A 12500-nucleotide genomic window follows, 5' to 3' on the forward strand; every position below is an offset into this window, starting at 1 on the left:
GTATAACGGACCAACACACAAAACTGTGTGTATCCATGAACGTTTATAGTCAGGTTAATACATTTCAGTGAGCATTACTCATAAACGCGGATGGCAAAAAACAATAACAAAGACCTGAGTGACGTCATCTTCGAACTATCTATAGTCTGATTGACAGAATTTAGTGAGATTGGCTGTCTAAAAATAAATAACAAACAGCTGAGTGATGTCAATTTCGTTCCATCTTTATCAGTGTTATTCTGAATCATTTAGAAAAAGTCACGCCCACTCCGGCTCATGGACAGCATGGCCAAGTCCATTCATTAAGAAAGAACGGAGATGGCGTTACTCGACTCTTTGTTATTGTTTAAGCCCCCCATAGACGCCGACATCCGCTGATAGCGGGACGGATGACCTATCGCTGTGACCCGATCCCTGCGTTTATCGCAGATGATTTTTGCCCACATACGGGGAGATATTTTTTTGAGGCGATCGGCGATCGGGGGCGTGGCAGTATAAAAAAGGTGGACAATTTTTTTCGGATTTTCGCTGTTTTCACGTCGGATTCGTGATCAGCGTCAATTTACAATAGGTTTGATACTAGAACTGTGTGTTACTCCAAAAATTGGTGAAATTAGAAATAAATTTTAATTAATAGTGAGGCTACGATCCCAGTTACTGTCTGTTATTCTATCTTTCGTCTTGCGCACAATAGTGATTACTTCTCACTAAATTATATCAATTAGACTGTTGAAGGAACGAAATTGACATCATTCCACTCTTTGTTATTGTATTAAGGCAGTCATTTTGGTAATTAGTTCTCACTAAATTATATCAATCAGACTTTTAACGTTCAAGGTTACTTGTAGTTTTGTGTGACGGTACGTTATTTCCGACTGGTGGATGTTGTGAGCATTTTACCTAAACTCATAACATGAAGAAGTATGGAAAAGAACACAGCAGAAACCAGTGGGAGAGGATATAGGAAGAAGACGATGGAGGTGGATTGGACACACGCTTAGAAAGAATGACTCAACTATAACAAAGAAAGTATTGGACTGGAACCCTCAGGGCAGAAGATCAAGGGGAAGGCCACGAGGAACATGGAGAAGAATTAAAGAAGCTGATATACAGAGAAGTGGTAAGACCTGGAATGAGATAAAAAAGTTGGCTCAGGATAGAGAAGGATGGAAACTGTTTGTCTGTGGCCTATACCCTGACCCAGGGTGAAAAAGGCAATGATGATGATGATAACATCAATAACCGTCCAAGATATTCCCATCATATGTAGCAATAGCTATAAGAGAGAGAGAGAGAGAGAGAGAGAGAGAGAGAGAGAGAGAGAGAGAGAGAGAGAGAAAGAGAGAAAAATTTACTTGCGCTATATATACCGCTATATTCAATAAAGGTGCTCAAATCACTTTATAAGGGTCTTTGGCCAACATAAAAACATGTTAGACGAGACATGACTGTTAAGCGATATTGCAATTGTTTCCCGACAGAGACGACGCTGTAAACAGCGAGGTACTCATTTTAACAGTGAACAAGGTGAGAGAATGCGAGTAAAGAGCCTTTTCCAAGGACTCAATTATGCGCCACTCAGAGCGGGACTCGAATCCAGTACCGTCCGATCCAAAGGCGAGTGTCATTTCACAAGATCACATGCATAGCCGCACAAAAAAGTGATGAGAGAATAGATTCATATGTATTGAAGGAGGAGAGAGCGGATGGAGTGAGTAAAGTTCTTGGATATTTATAGAAGGAACCAAATTGACGTCACTCATCTCATTGTTATTGTTTTTAGACACCCATTTTTATGATTAGTTCTCATTAAAATATATCAGATTCCGTGTAGATCTTTGGGCTGGAGTGATATTTCTGGCTGGCGGACTTTGTGAGTATTTTAATTTAACACAGAGCATCAATAGAAGGAATGAATTGGACGTTAGTCAACCCGTTGTTATTGCTTTTAGACAGCATTTTATAATTAACTTATCACTAAGTTATATCAATCAGACAATGAACGTTCGCGTTTGCAGTTATGTGTGTTAATATGTTATACCCCGATGGAGATGTCGTGAGTATTTTTCCAATACGCATAACATCCATACATTTGCAATCCGATTTAAGTTTAAAAGCAACGTAGACCACGGAAATTTTTCAATTTTGTGGACAATAAAGATTTGTTATTTATCGTCATTATTATTATTATTATTATTATTATTATTATTATTATTATTATTATTATTATTATTATTATTATTATTATTATTATTATTATTATTATTATTATTATTATTATTATTATTATTTATAAACAAATCGACAGTGTTCCCGTGGCAGGTGAAACGGGTACTCCTCGGGACTACTCGCATTCGCACCCCCCCCCCCCCCAACCACCACCGCCACCACACACACGCACACAGCTCTTTTTTTTTGGGGGGGGGGGGGGCGCGTTGTTTGTAGAGTATAATTCAGGGTTACAATGCCCACCCCTGTCATCACGTAGTCAAGGCTTTTTGGCATCTGCCAATCCCAAATGTCTGTGTCAAGGTCGACCGTCATGTCGCGTCAACGGGTGAGGAGGAAAAAAAAAAAAAACAAGAACTGGTATATTATTATATCATTACATTGAAAATTATGAAAACTATTTTTTATTTTGTATGAAATCCTTTATAAATTTTACGATGATCAAGAACGAAACTTTTGCCATCTACCTCTTCCTGGCGCAACATTTATAAAAATATTATTTTAAAAAAATAATAACACAGCATTTATTTGGCGCAATATCCACGTGCTCAAAGCGCTTTACAAGGGGTCCCAAGGCAACAGCAATATTAAACTTGAAAGACGAGACATGACGCCTGTCAGGCGATGTGACATTTTTTCCTAACAAATTCAACGAACGGCCATGTACTCATTTTACACCTGAGTACGGTGAGAAAATGTGAGTAAAGAGCATTTTCCAAGGACTCAACTCTGCGCAACGCAGAGCAGGTCTCGAAACCTGAACCTTCCGATCTGGAAGCGAGAGTCATACCACAAAACAGGGAGGAGCACTGTTCTGTCGGCCACTTAACCTCAATATTAATTAAATTTTATTTCTAATTTCATCAATTTTTGGAGTAAAAACATAGTTCTTGGTATCAAACCTATTGTAAATTCGACGCTGATCACGAATCTGACGTCAAAACAACGAAAATCCGAAAAAAATTGTCCAATTTTTTATACTGCCACGCCCCCGATCGCCGATCGCCTCGAAAAATATTAAGCAAAGCGGGCTTTGCGAGCGATGGACCGTACCTAGGTTTATCGGCCAGGTATTTGGCCACACACATTGCGTTTTCACCCCGGTTTGCCTGATCGTGGTTCGGACGCCTATCAAAACCGTGCGTGTATGGAGCCTTTTATAGACCGCCTGTTGGGTGATTAGTTCTCACTTCAGTCTATCTGACAGATAATTGAGTGAATGTATTGTCTACTAAATTCAGTCCCTTGAATGGTGGCCAAGGAAGAAGAATTACAAAGACCTTTCCATACGAGAATGGTATCTCCGTGTTGTGGCTTGATTTTATTATAATGAATTGTTCCATTTTGTGAGTTGTGTTCACTCGTTGAAACCATCGAACTCTCAATATATTTTTACCTGTGCGTTGTCTTCGTATCGTCCGTTCCACAGCCCGCGCGCACGCGTTGACGTGGATATCTTCACAACCTTCTGGTGAATTTTAATGAAAATTGGCTCGAACACTCTACCTTCAATTCTATGTGACGTAAAGAAGATTTGTTGTTGTTGTTGTTGTTGTTGTTGTTGTTGTTGTTGTTGTTGTTGTTGTTGTTGTTGTTGTTGTTGTTGTTGGTATTGTAAAGACCATATTTTGGGATATTTCTTCTTTACGATACACGTAGATATATATAAAAAACGAAGGGTCTGGCATGAGTGAACAATTGGATGTTTTACATTAACAATACACTCACACTGAATTCTGTTGTGATTACGATCATTGAACTCGCCCACAGGCATGGCCAGGGGTTTAATTTTCACGAATTACATGTGCACGACTCACTAACATTGCCACCCGAGGTTCAAAATGACACAAAAAATGCTACAATTTGTACACACTTGACATAAAGAATGGGCACGATCTATATTAACTTTCCATGTGCTCAAGGTCATTGGTCACATTGCTAAATGTGTTCAAAGTGACCCTTATAGTGAAAAGTGTTCACAGATTTTGAAATATCTAACATCGCGATTGGTCATTTTGTTCAGCTTGACATGTGGGTATGTTTACAAGTTTCATAAACAAAGCAACGTGTTTACATGTGTTAAGATATATCCAATCGTTGAACAACAACAAATCATGTGATTGGTGGACGAAAACATGAATATAGATAGAATGCGCTTGGCCAAGGAGTTCACAACATTGCCATCCGGAAGTATAACGGACCAACACACAAACTCTGTGTAACCATGAACTTTTATAGTCTGGTTAATACAGTTTAGTGAGAACAACTCACAAACGCGGATGGCAAAAACAATAACAAAGGCCTGAGTGACGTCATCTGCATACTATCTATAGATCGTTCCCATTGTTAACCGTTGAAATCCAGAGGAGTAGCTTACTGCTGGGATTTCTACATTTGTAAAAAACTAATATGGACATAACCTACTAAATTGTAACAATGAGGAGTATAGATAGTATGTACTTTGCTAAGAAGTTCACAACATTGCCATCCGGAAGTATAACTAGCCAACATACAAAACTGTGTGTAATCATAATCTGTTATAGTCTGGTTAATACAATTTAGTGAGAACTACTCATAAACGCGGATGGCAAAAAACAATAACAAAGACCTGAGTTACGTCAACTTCGATCCATAGAAAGAACTTTTTATTCAGTGATATTTAACATTATCACATTCAAAGCGCCCGCAGTGAGCATAATTCAAGAATGGCGATGGGTGACTGGACGGTTTTGCGCCAGTTGAATGGGCGGTATATCTTTGATGAAAGGCTGTTCACACGCCTCCTCGTCCTGTCGGACACGAGCGTAAAAATTCGGAGATCCCTCTGATTTTTTGACAGCATTGTTTTTGTCCGGAAAATACACACCTGCTAATGGGCTGTTTGTGTTGTCCAGTATATTATAAAAAAATAATATAATGTGCGTTGTCCACGAAGAAAAAATAGATTACAAAGCGCCACGAATCCGTTTTCAACACTGTGAAGTGCTTTATATATATATATATATATATATATATATATATATATATATATATATATATATATATATATATATATATATATATATATATTCGATCATAATTTGAAACTACCAAAAGTATTTACTCTGCTACGCCACTGATGCCATTTTGTTATGATTATTTTCTCCAAGGGAAAAAGAATCTACACGCCATTACGGTAAACATTTTAGTTTGACTCATATTTTATTAAAAAAGCCGAAATGATCAAATGAATTCGGCATTGAGAGATAACTTTTAGGTCCATCGCCATCTTATTTAAAAATCGTAACATTACTTAAAATATTAGCCCACATGCAAAAAGTCACGGCACCACATTTCGTAACTTTGGAGGAATTTGCGATATCCCTTGCGCACAGGACGTGGAACAGACCCATAGATAATAATATTCCTTTAAGTTTAAGGTCAATGAGCGGACCATAACGATGTTCACTGTGCTGGACTCAACTAAGGGACAGAATATGTTCTAAAAGCAGTCACGTTAATTTTTTAAAAAAATAATTGAGCTTTATACAGCGCAACGTCCGCTAATCCTAGTCAACAGCAACATTTAACATGTAGACAAGACATGACACCTGTAAGGTGATATTACAATTATTTCGGACAGAAAAAACGCTGTTAACGGCCAGGTATTCACTTTACACACGAGTACGATGAGACAATGTGAGTAAAGATCTTTTTCCAAGGACTCAACTATGCGCCGCTCAGGAATCTAGTGCTCTCTCCTGTATTTCTTTGCTCTAAGGTGAGAACTTATCACCCAACTGGCGGTCTAGAAACAATAACAAAGAGCAGAGATACATCAACTTTGTTCAAAATCCTTTCATTTCTAGAAAACAACTCCGCCAGATTGACAGCCTAATCAAGGAAGGCAAAGAAATCACCTTGGGCCGAGGTGGGCTAATCTGGAGCTTGTGACAAACTGGACCTGTGACAAATTGAGCAGCCCTCATTGTTATGCATCAGAAACATGTTATAAAACCTACATGCGCCCAATAACAAACTTCAGCTTTTATACACGAAGTGTATTATCCACGGAATGTGCTCAAAACGCTTTACAATAGGAAATTTGTTGAATTTTTAAAATGTGAGATAATGAACAAATAAATATAACAAAAAAGAAAACGTTTGAAATATATTTGAAATTTCACATTGGTTCATTGACTCTAATTATGATACTGGTTCATATCTATTCTTTTCCCGAATGTAAATCAGCTGTTTGTATCACAGATTACACAGGATTACTAGTCAGTGATTTGTATTTGGTGTGCTGAGAGGTCAGAGGTCATAGGTCATACTAATACGGTCAGATTCAGCGTGGGTTACGCAACTGGATGCGTGGGTTGACGGAGGCAAGAAGCAATAACAAACCCACATGGTTGCCATTACCTCCACCATCATTCTCGCTCACGGTTTGTGGAAAGCACTTCATTACAGGCACGTAATAGTGAATCTAGTTTTTGTTTTGAACATTTCTATTATTATTCTTTGTAAATTGACCCATATTAAAAGAAACATACAAACAAAAAAGGCATGACCAGTCACTAACAATGCCGTGTAGTGTGTAGACAGTAACACAGTACGGTGAACATGACTGACACTGACATTGGGGTCGGAATGTCGGAACCCATGAGTCGTTCGCAACTCTGCCTCACGTATTCATTTAATCAGTCAATTTAATTTTTATTAAGCTTGCGTAAAACATACAAACAAAAAAGACATGACCAGTCACTAACAATGCAGTGTAGTGTGTAGACAGTAACACGGTACGGTGAACATGAATGACACTGGGATCGGAATGTCGGAACCCAGTAGTCGTTCGCAACTCAGCCTCGCGTACTCATTTAATCAGTCAATTTAATTTTCATTTAGCTTGCCTATTCTTCAAGTTTATGTTATATTCACCTTTTCTATTTAAAAAGGGTAATCCAAACAGACCATAAACGATTTTATAATAAGCCGACTTCAACTTCCATCACACACGAACTTATTTTGGGTGTTTTTTTTTTAACCAAACCGTTTGACTCAAATTAAAGCTTCGGCATTGGATAAGGAGCGAGGTCCCTGTTGCCATCTTGCTTAGTTTATACAGAGACTGGGTTGCCACCTTGGCTGTTCTTGATAAATAGTAAAATAGTACAACCTTGTGCAATATGAGAGAGAGAGAGAGAGAGAAATTTTGAACAAAAAACGAATCTCTCTCTCATCCCTCTCTCTCTCTCTCTCTCTCTCTCTCTCTCTCTCTCTCTCTCTCTCTCTCTCTCTCCTCTCTCTCTCTCTCTCTCTCTCTCTCTCTCTCTCTCTCTTCCTATTTCATCTGTCACACTGTTTGACAATCTTCATCACCTGGCTCACTTGTACTTGTAATATCGGGTGTGAGGTAAAATTTTGAACAATTATTATTATTTATAAAATGCAGAATCTTTTCAAATAAACGGATAAAATAGAGATTAATTCTAATCGAACAGTGGAACACAAAGGCAGAATTTGCGAACAATCTAACACATAAGTGTCGTGGTCTTATTTATAAAATGCAGAAACTTTGCAAATAAACGGATAGACTAGTTGTTATTTCGATTCGAAAAGTGGAACACAATAGGAAAATTTGCGAATACCCAGTCCAGACATAAGCATTATGGTCTTATTTATAAAGTGCAGAATCTTTGCAAATAAACGGATAAAATAGAGATTAATTCGATTCGAAAAGTGGAACACATAAGCAGAATTTGCGAATGCCCGGTCCAGACATAAGCGTTATGGTCTTATTTATAAAGTGCAGAAACTTTGCAAATAAACGGATAGACTAGATGTTATTTCGATTCGAAAAGTGGAACACAATAGGAAAATTTGCGAATACCCAGTCCAGACATAAGCATTATGGTCTTATTTATAAAGTGCAGAATCTTTTCAAATAAACGGATAAAATAGAGATTAATTCTAATCGAACAGTGGAACACAAAGGCAGAATTTGCGAACAATCTAACACATAAGTGTCGTGGTCTTATTTATAAAATGCAGAAACTTTGCAAATAAACGGATAAAATAGAGATTAATTCGATTCGAAAAGTGGAACACATAAGTAGAATTTGCGAATGCCCGGTCCAGACATAAGCGTTATGGTCTTATTTATAAAGTGCAGAAACTTTGCAAATAAACGGATAGACTAGATGTTATTTCGATTCGAAAAGTGGAACACAATAGGAAAATTTGCGAATACCCAGTCCAGACATAAGCGTTATGGTCTTATTTATAAAGTGCAGAAACTTTGCAAATAAACGGATAAAATAGAGATTAATTCGATTCGAAAAGTGGAACACATAAGCAGAATTTGCGAATGCCCGGTCCAGACATAAGCGTTATGGTCTTATTTATAAAGTGCAGAAACTTTGCAAATAAACGGATAGACTAGATGTTATTTCGATTCGAAAAGTGGAACACAATAGGAAAATTTGCGAATACCCAGTCCAGACATAAGCGTTATGGTCTTATTTATAAAGTGCAGAAACTTTGCAAATAAACGGATAAGATAGAGATTAATTCGATTCGAAAGTGGAATGCAAATGCAGAAGTTGTGAATACCCGGTCCAGACATAAGCGTTATGGTCTTATTTATAAAGTGCAGAAACTTTGCAAATAAACGGATAAGATAGAGATTAATTCGATTCGAAAGTGGAATGCAAATGCAGAAGTTGTGAATACCCGGTCCACGCATAAGCGTCATGGTCTTATTTATAAAGTGCAGAAACTTTGCAAATAAACGGATAAAATAGAGATTAATTCGATTCGAAAAGTGGAACACATAAGCAGAATTTGCGAATGCCCGGTCCAGACATAAGCGTTATGGTCTTATTTATAAAGTGCAGAAACTTTGCAAATAAACGGATAGACTAGATGTTATTTCGATTCGAAAAGTGGAACACAATAGGAAAATTTGCGAATACCCAGTCCAGACATAAGCGTTATGGTCTTATTTATAAAGTGCAGAAACTTTGCAAATAAACGGATAAGATAGAGATTAATTCGATTCGAAAGTGGAATGCAAATGCAGAAGTTGTGAATACCCGGTCCAGGCATAAGCGTCATGGTCTTGTTTAAATGAAACAATGCAGTTTTAAAAAATTTATGGTCATTGAGTAATTAAGCTAAATATGCGGAGTTCAAATAGATAACTTGATCTGTGAAATTTTTTATAATTAGCTGTTTTTATTCTCCATCATTTAGATTATGTGATTAAGTTTATAATTGAAATACAAACTTTTTCTCACTTATCAATGTTTTGCAATAAAGGAGAGTGTGAGTGAACCTGTGCAAAGAAAATTATTTGATAGAGTGATATTTATCATGCTTTTCAGTTTGTAGTTGAATTCTAGAATGGATCCTTTATAGTTCTCATTGATTGTATGTCAGTATGTCAGTCTTTAGGACACCGATTACCCTAATGCGGTCACAATTTACAATGTGACGGCCACAAGCCCGTTAAACGCAGAGTGGGGTATTGTTGTTTGCAAGTAATGCTATAGTTTTAATAGGATATCTGTCTCCTATTAAAATACATTCCTGTGTTGGATTTTGGATTAAATTCATGTCTTCTTCGGATTATGGGATATTTAATTTTCATGGATTGTGATTGTGATTTTCAAGACTTTTAATGTAAGTAAATGCCCAAATAGATATTTTTATTCATTTATTCTTTATTTTTATTTTGTTTTGTTTTGTTTTGTTTTGAAGCATTTATTATAAGAAATAATGTACATATGCACTTATACACCAAAGACTGCTTTCAACTGCTTATTTATTATTATTATTATTATTATTATTATTATTATTATTATTATTATTATTATTATTATTATTATTAATATTATATATAATAATAATAATAATTATAATAATAATAATAATAATAATAATAATAATAATAATAATAATAATAATAATAATAATAATAATAATAATAATAATAATAATAAGTGCATTGAGTGAAATCCCAATCACGGTTGCCCAAATAAAACTGGCGCTAGAATCCCGACTACCTGTCTAACTAAACGAATGTTGTTTGTACGATACATACTAACTACACGTTCAATATCGGGGGCAGAAAATATGCGTTTGGTTTTATGAAATTAAAACAGTAGTCCCACATTGTTCTTTGATGTTATTTGTGGTTGCATTTGCTTTGAAACTTACACATTATATTGTGTTACATTGTTTACAAAATATTTCTGGTACTCGTATGCATGTGTAGTCAACGGTCAATCGTGTTCTTTATTATTTTATTATTAATTTTGGCTTGGCATCTTACATATGTGAATTTGACAGGTTGTTATGGATGGTAATTACTCGTATAACATTAAGTGATTTTTAAACATTTTTACGGCGTTTTAAATGTCTTTCTTGCATTCATTGCCGAGCACCTCCACTTTTCTGTTACTATTTTAACGATCAGCTGATTTTCTCTTGCCTCCCCTTTAATTTCGCGGACTTTTTTCAGAACGAGGCGTGGGAGTGGCTAATACGACACGATCTCTAAACCTTTATTTCTTACTCTAAAGATGAATGGCATTTTAAAAGGAAGGGGGGGGGGGGGGGGGGGGCCGGGTAAAGTCTTCTATGACGATAATATTTTGTTAAAATAATAAAATAACCGAATAGGCCTAAGGGCTTTCTGTATGTGTGATGTGCAAATTTGAGACCGTAGAACATTGTGTCAAACCTTGACTGTGTCACTGTGTAGATCTCGTTGTTCCTGAGAAAACTTTCGTTTTAAAAAAAAAATTAATTAAGTTGTTAAAGTTCAAATGATCAGTCACATCCCACTATAGGTATACATGCAACCTTTCCCTCACAGAAAATGCAAAAAGATGAGACCATTTATTCATGTTGCAAAGATAAACTTACTCTCAGATGATGCCATGATGTTGTGTAGATCGAATTCACATTTTTTACAATTCGAACTGGGAATAACATTGTTGCAATATATTTCGGTATTATTTTTATTATTTTTTTTTTTAATATAAAAGTTCCAGAAACTACTATAAATATGTCAGGAAGCCATTGATGAGGATAAACATTCTAAATATCTAGAGCCACCGAGACAAAGTCTGTAAAGACTACACACTACACACTAACAGGACAAGCCTGCGTGTCATGTGTAGCTTTGACTGGTAGATCATTATTTAACGTGCAGCGGCGGTTCTGTATTTTAGAACTAGGTTAGTAAGCCAAGGGAACTTAGTAGTAGTAGTAGTAGTAGTAGTAGTAGTAGTAGTAGTAGTAGTAGTAGTAGTAGTAGTAGTAGTAGTAGTAGTAGTGGTAGTATGTAGTAATAATAATTATAAAAATAATGCTGAAAACTTATATAGCGCTATAACTCCGAGACACCAGACTCTAAGCGCTTAAATTACAAATTACTTTGGCTGAAACATACTCATTCACACACACAAGCACACACACACACACATACACACACACAACACAACACACAACACAAACCAAACCTATCTTGCTTCTCATACCATCTACTAAAATCGAAACAAATATGTTTTAAGCGAACGTTTAAAAATAGACAAAGATTCTTTTTCACGAATGCTCTGCGGTAAGGCGTTCCAAATAGAGGGTCCGAAATGAGAAAAGGATCTCATTCCAGCATTTTTCCGAATTCGGGGGACAACTAGTTTTGTGGAATCACTGGCCGAACGTAAGGGGCGGGGTTTTGAATATCTTTCAATTAGTTCTGAAAGGTAGGAAGGGGCAGTACCTTCAAGACAACGATACACTAAAACACAAGCTTTGAATTTAATTCTTTTCTCAACAGGCAGCCAATGCAGGTCATGAAGTAGAGGTCCGGCAGAGTCGCACCTACGCTTCATAAATACTAGTCTGGCAGCGCTGTTTTGGACAATCTGAAGACGTTTCAGATTGTATTGCGAAACGCCAAACAACAGAGCATTACAATAATCCAATTTCGATAGTACGAGGGACACAACCAGGTGCTTGGTCACATCCTCAGATATGAACCGTCTAATGGAAGCAATCTTTTTTAGTTGGAAAAAGAGAGATCTAACCAAATTATTAACCTGATGCTCCATCGACAGTCCAGAGTCTAAGAATGTGCCAAGGTTTTTCACTTTGTCAACAATTTGAATAGAGGCATCCCCCAACTTCAAATCTGTTTCACTTTTCCACTTCCTGTTCCCCACATACAGCACCTCCGTCTTATCATCATTCAGTTTCAGTCTGTTCTCATTCATCCATTT

At 36.6% G+C, this 12500-nt stretch overlaps 1 protein-coding gene across 2 annotated transcripts in view; it reads right to left on the minus strand.

Moving 5' to 3' along the window:
- The window catches only part of LOC144963289 (putative oxidoreductase YjmC), a 35781-nt gene that overhangs the window by 22663 nt on the left and 618 nt on the right, over nucleotides 1-12500 (minus strand). The window contains exon 1 of one of the 2 annotated variants that reach the window (XM_078897176.1): nucleotides 11143-11388. The exons of the other annotated variant lie outside the window; for it this stretch is intronic. Within the exon in view, the coding sequence (XP_078753302.1) occupies nucleotides 11143-11211 (69 nt within the window). The 5' untranslated portion in view covers nucleotides 11212-11388. Of the gene's footprint in view, nucleotides 1-11142; nucleotides 11389-12500 lie in introns of those variants that run through there. 2 annotated transcript variants of the gene reach the window in all.

Source organism: Berghia stephanieae, chromosome 1 (genome assembly GCF_034508935.2).
Source record: "Berghia stephanieae isolate SIO BIC M18660-M18661 chromosome 1, UCSD_Bste_1.3, whole genome shotgun sequence".
NCBI classification, from domain to species: Eukaryota; Metazoa; Mollusca; class Gastropoda; order Nudibranchia; family Aeolidiidae; genus Berghia; species Berghia stephanieae.